Source organism: Ranitomeya imitator, chromosome 3 (assembly GCF_032444005.1).
Source record: "Ranitomeya imitator isolate aRanImi1 chromosome 3, aRanImi1.pri, whole genome shotgun sequence".
Taxonomy (NCBI): Eukaryota; Metazoa; Chordata; class Amphibia; order Anura; family Dendrobatidae; genus Ranitomeya; species Ranitomeya imitator.
In genome coordinates, this window is record NC_091284.1 from 97,035,914 (window position 1) to 97,055,035 (window position 19,122).

The following is a 19,122-nucleotide window of genomic DNA, read 5'->3' on the forward strand; positions in this document are numbered from 1 at the left end:
TGTTAGATACGTATGATCTCTGCGTTTCACGATAAATACATTTATAAACTAATTAAAGTTGTATTGATCTTAAAAACCCATTAAAGAAGAAGAAAAAAATGCCTTGTAGTTTACAAGCAGTAATTGGTGAAAGTGAAGGAGGTAGAGGCACAATGCCTGTGTGGTGGATCTTTATCTTGCCCAGCAATGAGGGCAGTCATTTTACCTTGTAGTCTCACCCTCAACGAATTTTCAAAAGAGCCAAGAAACCAGACTAAAACGTTTTACTAGAAAATGATGTGTTTTACTGTGTCGAGCATTAAGTATTGATTCCTCTCTTCAAGTGTCTTTTTAAAATAGGGCCGAGAATTACCCCTGCTGACTCGTCTGCCTTGTTGTTGTTGTTTTTTTTATCCCCTTTTCTTTATTGCCATTTCATCAAGAAAATCAGGCTGGCAATTAGAAGCAAAGCTGCCTGGAGTACTGGAGAAATGAGATTGTGGATAAGAGGGGACGGAGCAGTTTGTTACTCTGATTAATGGGGGTTTGTTTGCCGCTCTTATTCCTTGTGCTCACACTCCTTTTGCACATGAAAAATAAGTTGCAAACTATTGTTTGACAGGAGGAGAAGGGAGAATTGCTTCTTGGATATTGAACTTGGTTTTAATCGCAGGTAAGGACCATTGCAAGGACTGATGAGGCCAGAGGTCTTTTGTGGTTGCTGGAAGAAGAAGCGTTGCAGCCTGGTGGCAATGAGAGCACCCTTTTGGAGCGACTTTTTACTTACTATGGACCTCAGAAAGGAGAAGAGACTGGTAATAAAATTGTTCTTTTAGTTTTTTTTCCTCCTATAACAATCATATTATATTATCTTTACATATTTTCAGTCTATTTTAATTTTGTGCTGTGTACAAAGCAAAATCTTCTCCTGCTATCAGGAACCTTTCGTGAAGCTTCCTTTGTTGGGAATGTTATATACAGTTGTGGCCAAAAGTATTGACACCCCTGCAATTCTGTCAGATAATACTCAGTTTCTTTCTGAAAATGATTGCAAACACACATTCTTTGGTATTATTATCATCTTCATTTAATTTGTCTTGAATGAAATGAAAAAACACAAAAGAGAATGAAGCAAAAAGCAAAACATTGATCATTTCACACAAAACTCCAAAAATGGGCCAGACAAAAGTATTGGCACCCTCAGCCTAATACTTGGTTGCACAACCTTTAGCCAAAATAACTGCGACCAACCGCTTCTGGTAACCATCAATGAGTTTCTTACAATGCTCTGCTGGAATTTTAGACCATTCTTCTTTGGCAAACTGCTCCAGGTCCCTGATATTTGCAGGGTGCCTTCTCCAAACTGCCATTTTTAGATCTCTCCACAGGTGATCTATGGGATTCAGGTCTGGACTCATTGCTGGCCACCTTAGAAGCCTCCAGTGCTTTCTCTCAAACCATTTTCTAGTGCTGTTTGAAGTGTGTTTTGGGTCATTGTCCTGCTGGAAGACCCATGACCTCTGAGGGAGACCCAGTTTTGACACACTGGGCCCTACATTATGCTGCAAAATTTGTTGGTAGTCTTCAGACTTCATAATGCCATGCACACGGCAAGCAGTCCAGTGCCAGAGGCAGCAAAGCAACCCCAAAACATCAGGGAACCTCCGCCATGTTTGACTGTAGGGACCGTGTTCTTTTCTTTGAATGCCTCTTTTTTTTCTCCTGTAAACTCTATGTTGATGCCTTTGCCCAAAAAGCTCTACTGTTGTCTCATCTGACTAGAGAACATTCTTCCAAAACGTTTTAGGCTTTTTCAGGTAAGTTTTTGCAAACTCCAGCCCAGCTTTTTTATGTCTCGGGGGAAGAAGTGGGGTCTTCCTGGGTCTCCTACCATACAGTCCCTTTTCATTCAGACGCCGACGGATAGTACGGGTTGACACTGTTGTACCCTTGGACTGCAGGGCAGATTGAACTTGTTTGGATGTTAGTCGAGGTTCTTTATCCAACATCCGCACAATCTTGCGTTGAAATCTCTTGTCAATTTTTCTTTTCCGTTCACATCTAGGGAGGTTAGCCACAGTGCCATGGGCTTTAAACTTCTTGATGACACTGCGCACGGTAGACACAGGAACATTTAGGTCTTTGGAGATGGACTTGTAGCCTTGAGATTGCTCATGCTTCCTCACAATTTGGTTTCTCAAGTCCTCAGACAGTTCTTTGGTCTTCTTTCTTTTCTCCATGCTCAATGTGGTACACACAAGGACACAGGACAGAGGTTGAGTCAACTTTAGTCCATGTCAACTGGCTGCAAGTGTGATTTAGTTATTGCCAACACCTGTTAGGTGCCACAGGTAAGTTACAGGTGCTGTTAATTACACAAATTAGAGAAGCATCACATGATTTTTCGAACAGTGCCAATACTTTTGTCCACTCCCTTTTTTATGTTTGGTGTGGAATTATATCCAATTTGGCTTTAGGACAATTCTTTTTGTGTTTTTTCATTTAAGACAAACTAAATGAAGATAATACCAAATAATTTGTGTTTGCAATCATTTTCAGGAAGAAACTGAGTATTATCTGACAGAATTGCAGGGGTGTCAATACTTTTGGCCACAACTGTACTAATCTCAAGGTTATGAATTACATAAAAAAATGTAAAAAAAAGACATTAAAAAAATTGTTGCGCTACTTAACAAATGAAGAGGTTATCCACTGTGTCTAATCTCCCTTTTATTGGGAGGGTCCTAAAATAGTCAGGAAATCCAAAGGCAAGTCTTCAGTTCCTCTGGCTTTTGTATAATTCATGGATGTGCCTGGTGCTCTAGAAATAGGGATTCTCTTTTTAATCATCTTCCATTATGGCCAATAGGTAGAGATACTATGCATGATACCAACCCTTAGGGTATGTGCACACGTAGAGATGGTCCACTGCGGATTTTTCCCCAGCGGATTTGATAAAAAAAACCTGCTTTTTTCCTGCGGATTTACGGCGGTTTTTGTGCGGATTCCCCTGCGGCTTTACACCTGCGGTTTTCTATTATGGAGCAGGTGTAAAACCACTGCGGAATCCGCACAAAGAATTGACATGCTGCGGAATGTAAACCGCTGCGTTTCCGCGCGTTTTTTCCGCAGCATATGCACTGAGGATTGCGTTTCCCATAGGTTTACATTGTACTGTAAACGCACGAGAAACCGATGCGGACCCGCAGATGCGGAAACGCTGCGGATCCGCAGCGTGTGAACATGGCCTTAAAAGGGGTATTCCCATCACCTAGATCCTAACCCAATATGTAGTAGGTGTAGTAGTAATAATAGCAAATGCTTCCAATTAGAAATGTAGCATACACACATTTTCAAATGGTAAAAAACCAGAAGAAAAAATGAAGTGAGGGAGAGAATACGATATAAAATAATAAATTTATTTAGAACTTATTCTAAAAAAGTGTATTTACACATGATATAAAATTAGACACAAAAAATGCACAAAAATGGGGGGGGAACGGAAACCTCCAAATACCAGGGGAGGCACCCCACAAACTATCACTGTTATGTGGTACTGATAATGATCCAAAAAGGCAGCTAAATAAATTGGTAACAATATGTGTCTAGACAATCAAAGAAATGCTTAGAGGATCAAAGAATAGTTTGCAACGCACAGGGTTAGCTGACAAATGGTAATATGTAATCTTAGAGAGGACGTATATCCATAGGGTCATAAGCATATGTACCCAGTATCTTGGCATGCAGTATGCTGTAAAGGAACCTGGGGAGTGTACTTGGCACTATATATATGCAGGAAGGATATATGGTACAACGCCTATCTAGATCCACGCCCCATTTGAGGAAGCTCTATTGCGAAACGGCGCTTGTCGGGCGCGGGAGGCCTCCACACTATCCTGCTATCACGCCCAGGTTCCTGACATCTATTTATCTCAGGTAAAATACCTTTCCTACTATACCTAGATAGGCGTTGTACCATATATCCTTCCTGCATATATATATAGTGCCAAGTACACTCCCCAGGTTCCTTTACAGCATACTGCATGCCAAGATACTGGGTACATATGCTTATGACCCTATGGATATACGTCCTCTCTAAGATTACATATTACCATTTGTCAGCTAACCCTGTGCGTTGCAAACTATTCTTTGATCCTCTAAGCATTTCTTTGATTGTCTAGACACATATTGTTACCAATTTATTTAGCTGCCTTTTTGGATCATTATCAGTACCACATAACAGTGATAGTTTGTGGGGTGCCTCCCCTGGTATTTGGAGGTTTCCGTTCCCCCCACATTTTTGTGCATTTTTTGTGTCTAATTTTATATCATGTGTAAATACACTTTTTTAGAATAAGTTCTAAATAAATTTATTATTTTATATCGTATTCTCTCCCTCACTTCATTTTTTCTTCTGGTTTTTTACCATTTGAAAATGTGTGTATGCTCTATGTGGAAGTGACTCTAGCCATTGTCAAATATAGGACTATGGGAATAATCAATTAGAAATGTAGAATAGTTCTTCTGATTTGCTATGTTGGTGGTTGTTTGATCGGTATTTTTTGCACCTGTGTGTTTGCCATCATTAATCGGGTCCGCTGCACCCTGCCAGTGCATTTGGTTGGAGGCTTCCTCAGGTAAACATCTCTGCTTTTTTCTCTATGACTTTTTTCAATTTTTTGGAGGATTTCTAAGTCCTCTTTTTGTGTCGGTGAGCTTTTATTTCTAATTAGAAGTATTTGCTAATATTATTATTACACCTACAATTTATTGGGATAGGACCTTGTCAATGGGAATACCTCTTTAAAGAGGTTATGCAGTTTCAGGAAAGAAGACCCTCGTCACTGTTAAATAACTAAAATATCACAAATCTGGATCCAGCTATTGCTGTGGTCTCCATTTTTTCCCTGCAGCGGTGACGTGATATTTACAGTGCGCATCACTGCAGTAGCCAATCACTGAGCGCCATGGCAGATGGTATGAAGAATCTGAGCTCAGTTATTGGCTGCAAAGGTGATGCGTGCTGTCTCCTGCTGCAGTCAAAACCCTTAATCCGGAGCAGTGGCGGAGAAACCGCGCAGGGCCGAAGTATCGCGAGTTCTTACTGTGTGTGTCATTTTAGCTATTTTACTTTTGGAGTCCACTTTCCTGAAATGGACAACCCCTTTAATTCAAAATTCCACAACAGGATTGTGAAAGGGTTATATAGTAACCACATTTGAGCGCCATTACAAAACATGTAATTAAAAGAATATTCTCTTAAACATTTGTGGCATGTCCACCCCCCTGACCTGCACCTTTCCCGAGAACTTGAACTTGAGTCCCCCAACCAAATGCCCAGCCACCTCTACATACGCCTGGTAATGGATGCAACAGCTGGAGGCCACCTCTCGGGGTTGGGGGGCATCTGTTCTGTTGCCACACAAAATCATGTTGTTGCCGGAGAAATGTGATCACAGTCAAAACTGCATCACCAGTAACGAATCCCCAAAAATTGTGGAACCTAAAAGGTCTGTCTCTCGGTATGAGAAGCACTGCTCTAAACTATGATGAGACCCCCTAGCATCTACTGCCTTCTGACAGATGGGCTGTGTCTTTACTGAATCTTGAGAAATGGTTATTTAAAAGGATTGCCTATTCTTGGGGACATGTTTGTTTTTTTCTTCTGCATGTGTTTTTGGCTAAAAATCATTTTTGCAATTGGGTTTCATTAAAAAATGTATCCAGCTTGCTTGCTTTAGTCTTTGTGTTACCGTCTATTGCTCCTTGCAGAACGGGCTAAATGAGACTGTCAGTGAGCTCACTTTGCCTGTCTAATTGGAGAGTTTTACTCTTTGATCGGCTTTTTTTTTTTTTAATTTTTATAGCTCCTCTCAGCTGATTTATGACCACAGACCCCATCAAAGTTGAATGTGCAGAGGGAAAAAAGTCTGTAAAAGCCAAACGATGCAAGAGTTTTAATAAATCCAGATAGTTAAAATGATTTTTAGCCCCAAATACTTAAAAAAAAAATATATATATATATATATACAGAGAGAGAGAGAGAGAGACGTAGACAGATAAAAAAAAAAAAAAAATATATATATATATATATATACCTATTCTATGTGTACACAGTGTGTGTATGTATGTGTGTGTGTATATATATATATATATATATATATATATATATATATATATATATATATATATATATATATATATATATATATATATATATATATATATATATATATATATATATATTATAACGCTGGGAGTGTCACTCCGTCCAAAGCCTTTATAGACCTCGCAGGCGCGAAGCTTCTAGCGTTACATTATAGAGTGTCAGAAAAAAAAAAATGGCGCCGGAAGGCGCGGACTGCCGGGAGCAGGGGTCGGGAGCAGGGGGACACCGTGCATTATTTGCGCCCTGATTATGCTGTGGCACTTCATGCCACAGCAATTTGTTGCTTACGCCATTCCTTTCCGCCCATTTTCTTCGTCCTCCTGCTGCCGGATCGGCGCCTGCGCAGTCCGCGCTTTCCGGCGCCATTTTCTTGAAGACACACTGCAGGTGTGTCTTCAAGAAAATGGCACCGGAAAGCACGGACTGCGCAGGCGCCGATTCCGGCAGCAGGAGGACGAAGAAAATGGGTGGAAAGGAATGGCGTAAGTAACAAATTGCTGTGGCATGAAGCTGTGGCACATCATGCCACAGCAATTTGTTACTTACGCCACCTGATTAATTTGTCCTGCTGCCGGAATCTGCGCCTGTGCACTGCAGTGTGTCTTCAAGAAAATGGCGCCGGAAAGCACGGACTGCGCAGGCGCCGATTCCGCCAGCAGGAGGACCAAGAAAATGGCGGCGGAAAGGAATCAGGTGGCGCAAGTAACAAATTGCTGTGGCATTTCATGCCACAGCAATTTGTTACTTACGCCACCTGATACGGGGCATATACTATGGAGCATCTTATGGAGCAGCGTATGGGGCATATGGATGGGAGCAGCAAATTAAAGAACGGTGGCGCAGGATGGGAGCAGCACATGACAGAACGGGGGTGCAGGATGGCAGCAGCACATGACAGAACGGGGGTGCAGGATGGGAGCAGCACATGACAGGGAGGCGCAGGTTGGGAGCAGCACATGACAGAACGGGGGCGCCGGATGGGAGCAGCAAATGACAGAATGGAGGCGCAGGATGGGAGCAGCGCATGACAGAATGGGGCGCAGGATGGGAACAGCACATGACAGAATGGGGGCGCAGGATGGAGCAGCACATGTCAGAATGGGGGCGCAGGATGGGTGCAGCACATGACAGGAAGGGGGGTCAGGATGGAGCAGCACATACCAGGATGGAGACCGTATACCAATATAAATGCTCGCCACCCGGGCGTAGAACGGGTTCAATAGCTAGTATATACAGTGGGGCAAAAAAGTATTTAGTCAGTCAGCAATAGTGCAAGTTCCACCACTTAAAAAGATGAGAGGCGTCTGTAATTTACATCATGGGTAGACCTCAACTATGGGAGACAAACTGAGAAAAAAAAATACAGAAAATCACATTGTCTGTTTTTTTAACAATTTATTTGCATATTATAGTGGAAAATAAGTATTTGGTCAGAAACAAAATTTCATCTCAATACTTTGTAATATATCCTTTGTTGGCAATGACAGAGGTCAAACGTTTTCTGTAAGTCTTCACAAGGTTGCCACACACTGTTGTTGGTATGTTGGCCCATTCCTCCATGCAGATCTCCTCTAGAACAGTGATGTTTTTGGCTTTTCGCTTGGCAACACGGACTTTCAACTCCCTCCAAAGGTTTTCTATAGGGTTGAGATCTGGAGACTGGCTAGGCCACTCCAGGACCTTGAAATGCTTCTTACGAAGCCACTCCTTCGTTGCCCTGGCGGTGTGCTTTGGATCATTGTCATGTTGAAAGACCCAGCCACGTTTCATCTTCAATGCCCTTGCTGATGGAAGGAGGTTTGCACTCAAAATCTCACGATACATGGCCCCATTCATTCTTTCATGTACCCGGATCAGTCGTCCTGGCCCCTTTGCAGAGAAACAGCCCCAAAGCATGATGTTTCCACCACCATGCTTTACAGTAGGTATGGTGTTTGATGGATGCAACTCAGTATTCTTTTTCCTCCAAACACGACAAGTTGTGTTTCTACCAAACAGTTCCAGTTTGGTTTCATCAGACCATAGGACATTCTCCCAAAACTCCTCTGGATCATCCAAATGCTCTCTAGCAAACTTCAGACGGGCCCGGACATGTACTGGCTTAAGCAGTGGGATACGTCTGGCACTGCAGGATCTGAGTCCATGGTGGCGTAGTGTGTTACTTATGGTAGGCCTTGTTACATTGGTCCCAGCTCTCTGCAGTTCATTCACTAGGTCCCCCCGCGTGGTTCTGGGATTTTTGCTCACCATTCTTGTGATCATTCTGACCCCACGGGGTGGGATTTTGCGTGGAGCCCCAGATCGAGGGAGATTATCAGTGGTCTTGTATGTCTTCCATTTTCTAATTATTGCTCCCACTGTTGATTTCTTCACTCCAAGCTGGTTGGCTATTGCAGATTCAGTCTTCCCAGCCTGGTGCAGGGCTACAATTTTGTTTCTGGTGTCCTTTGACAGCTCTTTGGTGTTCACCATAGTGGAGTTTGGAGTCAGACTGTTTAAGGGTGTGAACAGGTGTCTTTTTATACTGATAACAAGTTTAAACAGGTGCCATTACTACAGGTAATGAGTGGAGGAAAGAGGAGACTCTTAAAGAAGAAGTTACAGGTCTGTGAGAGCCAGAAATCTTGATTGTTTTTCTGACCAAATACTTATTTTCCACCATAATATGCAAATAAAATGATAAAAAAACAGACAATGTGATTTTCTGGATTTTTTTTCTCAGTTTGTCTCCCATAGTTGAGGTCTACCTATGATGTAAATTACAGACGCTTCTCATCTTTTTAAGTGGTGGAACTTGCACTATTGCTGACTGTCTAAATACTTTTTTGCCCCACTGTATGTATATAGACACACACCGGTATATCTGATATTTGGAGAATGCTCAGATCATTCAAGTTAGTATATAGGCTTTTATCATTTCAACCCTTTTCCAGCTAGAAAACCATTCATATGATTATCTGTCAATCACGTTGGCGCTGACAGAGGGCATCCAGCGCTTTTGAGAGTAAGTGGCCTCGTGTGACAGGTAGAGAGCATTTCCCTTTTTCTTCTGTATGTCAGCACTGGAGCAAATGATATATAATGATAGGTTTCCCAAACTATATCTAAAGATAAAAGTAAAACCTTTGTATTGGACCCTACAAAAAGCATTTAGAGCCCATCATTCCTCAAGGGTTGTTATTCTCAAGCAAGTCTATGGATATTTGTTGTGAAGACAGTCGGCAGTTAAGGGGATTTGTCAGTTCTGATATTGGGTTTAATATGGGTTAAAGTTCAATATCTGAAAAAATGAATTTTTGGGTCAAGGTAACGTTTTGTCTGGAAGATCTCAACATGTACAGATCTTGGATCCTTTTTCATTAAGTTATGAAACGACTTATGCTTTTTGCTACTTATGTTGTGATTTATACTGTTATTCATGTACAGGTAAAAAACCTTTACTCCGAAGCAATAAAGAACATCACTTCTTGCTGGGGCACTCCTATGGCACTAACTGGGTGGAATATGATGCTACCGGATGGTTAAACTATGTCAAGCAAAACCCAGCCTCGCAGAATGCCGCTAGTTTGCTACAAGATTCCCAGAAGTAAGACAGTACTAAGACTTATATCAGGGGTTAAAAAATCGCAACTGTTATTTCTGTGAATTAATATGGCGCCAAGATCTGCTGAATGAAGAGTGACAATGCACTATTAAATGTCAAATACTGCTTATTGTTTTTTCGCTCCATGGTTTTGATGATGGTTCTCCCTGGTATTGAAAAGGTTATCAATTGTGTAACCCCTGTTATAGAACCTTTCTACGGAAAAAAAAATTAGAAAAATAAAATAAAGTCTATATATTATATATTCGAGAGTCACAATCACTTCTGTCTTTTTATATGAAAGTTGAAGTGAACTAATGGTACAACTGTTCCCATTGTTCCAAGAGGAATTGGTTGTGGCTTTCATAAACTCTTAAAGGGGTTCCCCAATACTCTGACAAACCTTTCTGAATTCCTTCTTTCCACCCAGAAAAAAAATACTTATACTCGTCTCCAGTGCTGGCTCCATTCCATCGTTATTGTCACTGGCTCTTTTGGGCATCACAGGACATTATGTCATGCGATCCCTGCATCAATCAGCAAAGGCTTCACTCGCCTCTCCTACGGAGTAATTAACCTTCGGAGGAAGTCAGAGCTGTGGCTGCTTTCCCATTTTTTCTAGATGTATTGATTTGTCCAAAGAAGGAGAGTGTGATAAGTTGCTGAGATTGCATGACATAACAATGTCATGCGAGCCCTGGGAGAGTCAGTGCCGGCACAGTGCTGCCACTGGAGGCGAGTTTGTGTTCTTATTTTTCTTAGGGGAAAAAAGAGATTTGGAAGGTGTTGTCCAACTAGTGGAAAACACCTTTAACTTTAATAGGAGCTACTATTGCACCAGTGTGTGTAATATTCATGAGGGATGACCTTTCACAATTAACGATGAGTGGTATTCTTGTAAAGAGGACATGTTTAGGCGCCACTGTAACTCAGCTGCACAGTGATAGGCTACATAGTTATAGCTCATACAGACCTCCAAGCCTCTTCTGTCATGAACATCAAAACATGGTTTTCCATGGCCGAGCCGCTCCATGCAAAGCCTTAGATCACCAAGCACAATGCCAAGTGCTGGATACAGTGGTGTAAAGCAGCCACTGCAGACTGCAGCAGTAAAAAACGTGTTCTGTGGAGGGACAAATTGCACTTCTGTCTGGCACCTGATAGTTGAGTATGGGTTTGGAGAACGTTACCTGCCTGACTTACATTGTGTCAGCTGGCACTAATCTTTGTTTTTCAGACATTGACCTAGGCCCCTTATTTCTAGTAAAGAGAAATCTTAATGCATCAGCATACCAAGACATTTTGGACAATTGTTTGCTTCCAACTTTGTGGGAACAGATTGAGGAAGGTCCTTTTCTATTTCTGCGTGACTGTGTCCTAGTGCTCAGAGCAAGGTCCGTAAAGGCATGGTTGGATGAGTTTGGTGTGGAAGGATTTGATTATCCCCTCTCCGAGTCCTGATCGATGACCTCATCACACTTTTGGGATGAACTAGAACAAAGATTACAAGCCGGGTTTTTTCATCCATTATCAGTGTCTGACCTCAAATGATTTTTTTCTGAATGAATGGACAAAAATTCACATAGATCCCCTCTTAAATCTTGCAAAAAGGAGGAATGCAGCTGCACTCTGTAGAGACCAATACACATGCGAACACAAAATCTATCATAATTGCAGAGTAAACTGTAATAAAAAGTAAATTTTTTTTTTTTTAAATTACATACAAAAATGAAGGTTCATAGCTCATAAATTGGCCAATTCATGTGAGCCCATCAACCGCGACAAGGTGATACTTCTCTGATGGGTCCCATCATCTAATAAATGTTCTTAAATCTTGTAGAAAGCCTTCCTAGAAGAGTGGGACCAACTCCCTATTAATGGCTATGGTTTTAGAATGAGATTTCCTAAGAGCTCTTGATAGGTGTGCATACCTACTTATGTGATGGACTTAGATGGCATGGGACTAAAATAAAATGAAAAAGCTTGTGTATGCCTGTATATAAAATAGATGGTCTCAGATGGGGTAAAATATAATGAATTCCTTTATAAAATTATGTGCAAAGAAAAGTTGCCAGTAGAAAGGCAGTGAATGTGTAGTGCGGATACTTCCATCTTGATATATTTTAATATTTTTCATCATTGTTTAGTGAACTTTTATGAAAATAACATTTTATTTTTGAAACACATGTATTGTTTTACATCATGTTCTTACTCACCCGCAGGAAAATGATTAGTAGCTTATTTGCTGGCAGAACGGGCACAGCGACAGTCTTATCGGGTTCAGTAGCCGGCCTGGAGGGGGGGTCCCAGCTGGCCCTCCGCAGAGCAACCAGCATGCGAAAGACATTTACGACTGGCGTGGCAGCTGTGAAGAAGAAGTCGCTGTGTATTCAGATTAAACTTCAAGTAGTAAGTGAAAATGTTCCATACTGTACAATATGTGTACATATAATGGTGCTTGTCATTCCATTGGTTGAATACACCAGATTCTAGTGTCAACATCAAATTATCTACTTCTCCTAAAGGTTCACATACTTTTGCCATTCAGACAAGTGATATTGGATCACTTTTGCTCAATACAAAAATAACGAGGCTAATATTTTTGGCTCGTTTGGTTGATTTATTTTTTAATCTTCTTTTTAGGATTTGTTTGTAAATCTGATTTAGGCCATATGTATGCAACTGGAAAATTCTGAAGGGTGCATAAACCATTGTATATGTGTACAGTCATGGCCAAAAGTATTGACACCCCTGCAATTCTGCTAGATAATACTCATTTTCTTCCTGAAAATGATTGCAAACACAAATTATTTTGTATTATTATCTTCATTTAATTTGTCTTAAATGAAAAAAACAAACAAAAAGAATTGTCCTAAAGCCAAATTAGATATAATTCCACACCAAACCTAAAAAAGGGGGTGTACAAAAGTATTGGCACTGTTCAAAAAATCATGTAATGCTCCTCTAATTTGTGTAATTAACAGCACCTGTAACTTACCTGTGGCACCTAACAGGTGTTGGCAATAACTAAATCACACTTGCAGCCAGTTGACATGGATTAAAGTTGACTCAACCTCTTTCCTGTGTCCTTGTGTGTACCACATTGAGCATAGAGAAAATAAAGAAGACCACAGAACTGTCTGAGGACTTGAGAAACCAAGTTGTGAGGAAGCATGAGCAATCTCAAGGCTACAAGTCCATCTCCAAAGACCTGAATGTTCCTGTGTCTACCGTGCGCAGTGTCATCAAGAAGTTTAAAGCCCATGGCACTGTGGCTAACCTCCCTAGATGTGAACGGAAAAGAAAAATTGACAAGAGATTTCAACGCAAGATTGTGCGGATGTTGGATAAAGAACCTCGACTAACATCCAAACAAGTTCAAGCTGCCATGCAGTCCGAGGATACAACAGTGTCAACCGGTACTATCCGTCGGCATCTGAATGAAAAGGGACTGTATGGTAGGAGACCCAGGAAGACCCCACTTCTTACCCCGAGACATAAGAAAGCCAGGCTGGAGTTTGCCAAAACTTACCTGAAAAAGCCTAAAACGTTTTGGAAGAATGTTCTCTGGTCAGATGAGACAAAAGTAGAGCTTTTTGGGCAAAGGCATCAACATAGAGTTTACAGGAGAAAAAAAGAGGCATTCAAAGAAAAGAACACGGCCCCTACAGTCAAACATGGCGGAGGTTCCCTGATGTTTTGGGGTTGCTTTGCTGCCTCTGGCACTGGACTGCTTGACCGTGTGCATGGCATTATGAAGTCTAAAGACTACAACAAATTTTGCAGCATAATGTAGGGTAGGGTCCAGTGTGAGAAAGCTGAGTCTTCCTCGGAGGTCATGGGTCTTCCAGCAGGACAATGACCCAAAACACACTAGAAAATGGTTTGAGAGAAAGCACTGGAGACTTCTAAGGTGGCCAGCAATGAGTTCAGACCTGAATCCCATAGAACACCTGTGGAGAGATCTAAAAATGGCAGTTTGGAGAAGGCACCCTTCAAATATCAGGGACCTGGAGCAGTTTGCCAAAGAAGATTGGTCTAAAATTCCAGCAGATCATTGTAAGAAACTCATTGATGGTTACTGGAAGCGGTTGGTCGTAGTTATTTTGGCTAAAGGTTGTGCAACCAAGTATTAGGCTGAGGGTGCCAATACTTTTGTCTGGCCCATTTTTGGAGTTTTGTGTGAAATGATCAATGTTTTGCTTTTTGCTTCATTCTCTTTTGTGTTTTTTTCATTTAAGACAAATTAAATGAAGATAATAATACCAAAGAATTTGTGATTGCAATCATTTTCAGGAAGAAACTGAGTATTATCTGATAGAACTGCAGGGGTGTCCGTACTTTTGGCCATGACTGCATACTTGTGTATGTATATGATAAGTTTGTTCTGTATGTGTGTAGAATATATAGGCAGGTATGGGATAAAATGCAAAGAAAGAATGTTTTTAAAAAAAAAAAAAATAGAAATGTTAATGGCTTATTTTTGTCAATGAACAAAAGAGAAATCTATATCAATTCAATATTTGCTGTGACCGCTCTTTGGTTTTAAAATTGCATCAGTTCTATTAGCTACGAAGGGCAGTCAGCGATCTTGTAGGAGTATAGTCATGTGTATACATAGCCAATTATACCAAACAGGTGATAATTATTATCATTTTTATAGGATGCTGTTGTCTGAAAAATCACTGTGGAATTAATTGTGCTTTTTACGTGAGTTAAATACATAGGTAGGTTGAAACTGTAATTAACGAATACAGCAAATGCTTTGCAGGAGGCTTACAACAGAGTCAGGAGCAACCAAACTCTGCTACAAAGTTGAGGTTGTGGAAGGCAGTTTCATGCCACAGGTCATACACCATGGCAAGAGTGAGCATAGCAACAAGACACAAGGCTGTTATACTGCATCTGCAGTGTCTCCCCAGGCAAGCATTTCTAAACACACTGAGAAAACGGCTGTTCAAGTTCTTTTGAAGAAATGCTAAGAAACGGGCAAAGTTGAGGACCGTAGATGCACTGGTCCGCCAAGGAAAGACTCATCATGCTTATTTCCCTTTAAATCAGAAGATGTCAAGCAGTGTCATCAGCTCATTACTTGCAGCAACCAGTGGGACCCAGCTACCCCCCAATTACTGATTAGAGAAATCTGGCCAGCACTGAATTCTTCATGTAGTACTTTTGGTCAAAAAACCAAACATTCAACATGGAAATAAGGACAAGTGAGTCAACTAGGAGGAAAAAAAAAATATAGGAAATGGAAGGCAGAAAAATGGCAGGTGGAGCTCTGGACTGATAAATAAAGTGTATATCTTTAGTTGCAAGAGAAGGTAGTTTGTTTGAGGAAGGGCTGGATAGCGGCAAAATGAGTGTCTGCAGGAGCAGTAAAGCACAGCCAATGTCATTATGAACTATCTTTAACATAAAGGGGAACAAGGAGTCCTGAAAGTGATGTTATGGCCCCACAGAGCCCTGATCTCAACATCATCCAGTCTTTCTGGGTTTACAAATAGTGATAGGATTTGCATTAGCGACATCCACAGAAAATCTGTGGGTGGTTCTCCAAAATGTTTGAAACAACCTCCCTGCTGTGTTTTTTCAAAAACTGTGAGCAAATGTATCCAGAAGAATTGATGCTCTGAATCTGTTTTGAAGACTAAAGGGTGGTCAGCCTAACTATTGATTTGATTTTAAAGTTTTCTTTTGTTCATTCACTTTGTATTTTGTTAGTAGATAAAAACAATAACCTTTTAATACATTTTCTAGTTTTGAAATAATTTTTACTTTGTAGCACCTGCCTAAAACTTGCTTTGCAGTTTGTCACCAGCATATCGATGTTAGAGTGGATGTCCCAAACTGTCTGCTTTGTGGAAGTCCAGAAAATATAAATGATCTAAAAACATACAGGGACCCACTTTTCACGACTATGTTGTCGGGGGACCCTTTGCCAGGGGCTCCTTCCCTGTCCCTAACGATAGGGGACGCCCTATGTCATGATCCCAATGGCAGGGGATCACAAAGGGACAAGCACACAAAAAACAGAACAAGCTCTAGGGTGATGGAAACTGAGCTGACCGCGATCCTGAACCTAATTCACAACACTAGCAGTAGCCGGGGAACGTGCCTACGATGATTCTAGACGTCTCGCGCCAGCTGAAGGACTAGCTTCCCCTATTAGAAGAAACAAAGACCTCTCTTGCCTCCAGAGAAACACCCCACAGAAATAGCAGCCCCCCACATGTAATGACGGTGAAATGAGAGGAAAGCACATACGTAGTAATGAAAACAGATTCAGCAAAATGAGGCCCGCTAAAACTAGATAGCAGAGGATACAAAAGTGAACTGCGCGGTCAGCGAAAAACCCTACAAAAAACCATCCTGAAATTACCTGAACTCATGTGCCAACTCATGGAACATGAGGAGTAATATCAGCCCACTAGAGCAACCAGCAACAAGGAATCACATAACTGCAAGCTGGACTAAAACAAAAATAAAGCAAAACGTGGAACAGGAAAATCAAAAACTTGGCTTGTCCTGATGATTACAGAAGCGGAAAGCAGAGGTAACAAGACACACTGATTACATTGATCGCCGGCGAGGAAATGACAAGAAAGCCAGGTTAAATAGGAAACTCCCATATCCTGATAGAACAGGTGGACACCAGAGACCGCAGAGAACACAAGTCACCCAGTACCATCTGTAACCACCAGAGGGAGCCCAAAAACAGAATCCACAACAGCCCTAGCTCGCCCTGTTCCCCGGGTTACTTCTGAAGGTGAAGATGCCTGGGCCACATACTTTACCTTATCTCCTGAATTCGTCCTCCGTCTGTACCCTTCCCCCACCCAGTGCAGAGGGGAGCAGTGCACCGTAGTACAGCAACCTGACAAATAATGTAACATGCACAGTGGAAACAGAAAATACCAGGCATACAAATATACGCTCACATATAACAGAGAAATGCATCGGGGAGTGGAGGATGGACTAAAACCACAGTAAGTGAAGAAAGGGAAATATCACACTCACTAAACCAAGCAACGGTCACCGATAAATCAAATCTACTCTTATAACCACTAACTGCTCGGTCATGCAGCTAAAGCTAGCTCTGACAATGTGTGTTAGTCAGGAACCAGATTACGTAGGGGGTAGGAGTGGCTAACCGTGCTCAGCCCTAGCTCCCAAAGCTCTCAACGTGGCAGATTAACTCCTGTACTTCCAAAAGAAATTTACACAGTTTTAAAAAGAAAGTGAAGTGCTTCTATTCAGCACTGGAGTAAGAGCAATCAGACACTGTGGTCTCCTGGCTCCTCTCTGCCGCGGTAACCCCGTGACACTACTATTGCAGATCCCATCCATTATAATAGGCCACGTGGTACTACCTGCATGGTAATAAAACTTGAACATGAATGCTCATACCTAAATTATGTGCTAAATTCCCCATGGCATTGTAACCGCTTCAAAAATATATAATTACTTTGCATGACCGACATGATAGTTATTGTTACAACAAACACATTCATTTCCTTCATGGCCCTGAAATGATGAATGTATAATAATTACCGGTACTCTGCTTATTAATCTTTCAACGGGATGTATTTCTCTGGTCTAATTGTAGTTTCTTGTCCTATTCTTTGTAGTATTTCTTTTAATAATTCTGGTTTTTCTTGTTCTTTTTAGGATGCTCTAATTGACACAATTAAGAAGTCCAAAATTCACTTTGTCTACTGCTTCCTGCCCAAAGCGGAGTGCTTCACCAGCGATGCCCGGCTGGTACCAGCTGCACGAGTCGGCTCCAGCGAGTCAGATCTGTCAGGAGAACGTTGTGATGCGGAGCTGATGCAAGTCGATGTTCCTCTGCTGCGAGCTCAGGTTCGAGGATCCCGCCTTTTGGATGCTCTTCGCATGTATAGACAAGGTAATTATCTACTACTGATTGCCCTCATGTATAGTGGAACTGGAACTTGCATTCTGCTATTGACCTCTGCAGCTAAAGCTTATCTCTGAATTTCTGCCATATATCTGCTGAAACTACTTAAGAAGCAGAGTATCAAACCTCTATGCTCTGCTCAATGCATCTACTTCTGAGACTTTCTCCCCAAACATCATGGCATTAAGGTTCAGTACACACTTCTCTGCATTTTTCTAGTTTTTTTCCCTTATCAATGAAAACTGCAATGGAGTCATTCATTCCACGAATCTAGTGTAACAAAGAAAATGACATTTCGGTCTGACTCTTCATCAAATACACTGATGATGCCAGAGAGTAACGAAAAGATGTAGAAAGAGGAGATGTTTGGAGAAATGGGCGACCATCTACCGCTAAAGAATAGCATTGTATTTGTGTTATTTTAGACAAAATTCCTAAAGGGAAGGCGATTTTAATGCAGATCTTGAAGAGTAGCTAGATTTTTATGTTGTATTTTTTTAATACAGTTATTGGTAATGCCTCATTGCTCAAAAAGCTGTTTTTTGTTGCACAGCTGAGATCCTGCATTGAGTGGTGGTCTCATGAGCCTCAAAGACTTTCTACTGAGCCACAATATTGCGCTGAGTGCATCGGCCTGACAAGTTGTGCACATCAGAGCAGTTCTGTGAGCAATCAGTGGGGTCCTCCGCATACTGACCACCAACGAGCTGCAGCAAATGTTAGGTAGTGTCTATCATATAAATGTTAGAATGCTAGATCCTCGGCTTCAAGGTAAGTGAACTGGGTTATAGCAGAAAATCGCGCAGTGTTAAAATCCGGTTGGGGCATGTATAGGGGTGTCTTGCTATTGCTTGTTTTTTAAAAATGCAGCCAAAAAATAACCACTGGTAGCTAGTAGCAGTATATATGGAGTTCTCTCACAAACACCAAATACTACTGTACTATATACACACAAACCTCACATCGTGCTTCTAAAGTGGATCCAAAATGCTCATTTTAATGTCAGACAAGAAAATAGAAAAAATTAAATTAAATTAAAAAATTATGTCAAAATCTACAAAATATGCATACGTGTGACTATGAATGTGCGTTCGTTTATGCATATATAATATGTATGTATGTGTCTGTGTATATATAATATATATTCATATAAAACAATTTTACAAGGGAAAATATATTAGATCTATAGAAGGGCCCATTCAAAGCTACCATAAATATAAATTGTGGTAGTACTATAATGGCTCAACCGATCCGACTTATATTAGGTCCAGGGGACGGTCGGAAATGCTAGGGGGGAAGAAAAAGACCGACCAAAAATGTCCCAATACAGAGTGTCATACTGTATATAAGTAACTTTATTTAAAGATAGCAGCACAATGACACTAAAAAACAATTAAAAACAGGGACGCGCACACAGGATATGTGGTAATGTGGAAAGGAGGATGAACAAAAAAAGAGAAAAGGCACTAC

At 41.1% G+C, this 19,122-nt stretch overlaps 1 protein-coding gene across 8 annotated transcripts in view; it reads left to right on the plus strand.

Annotated features, from left to right (window-relative positions):
* MYO18A (myosin XVIIIA) overlaps positions 1–19,122 on the plus strand; it is a 420,009-nt gene that overhangs the window by 237,128 nt on the left and 163,759 nt on the right. For all 8 annotated transcript variants that reach the window (XM_069761190.1, XM_069761191.1, XM_069761193.1 and 5 more), the window contains 4 exons: positions 653–794; positions 9,575–9,734; positions 11,954–12,140; positions 17,403–17,640. In XM_069761190.1, the coding sequence (XP_069617291.1) occupies positions 653–794; positions 9,575–9,734; positions 11,954–12,140; positions 17,403–17,640 (727 nt within the window). The remainder of the gene's footprint in view (positions 1–652; positions 795–9,574; positions 9,735–11,953; positions 12,141–17,402; positions 17,641–19,122) is intronic.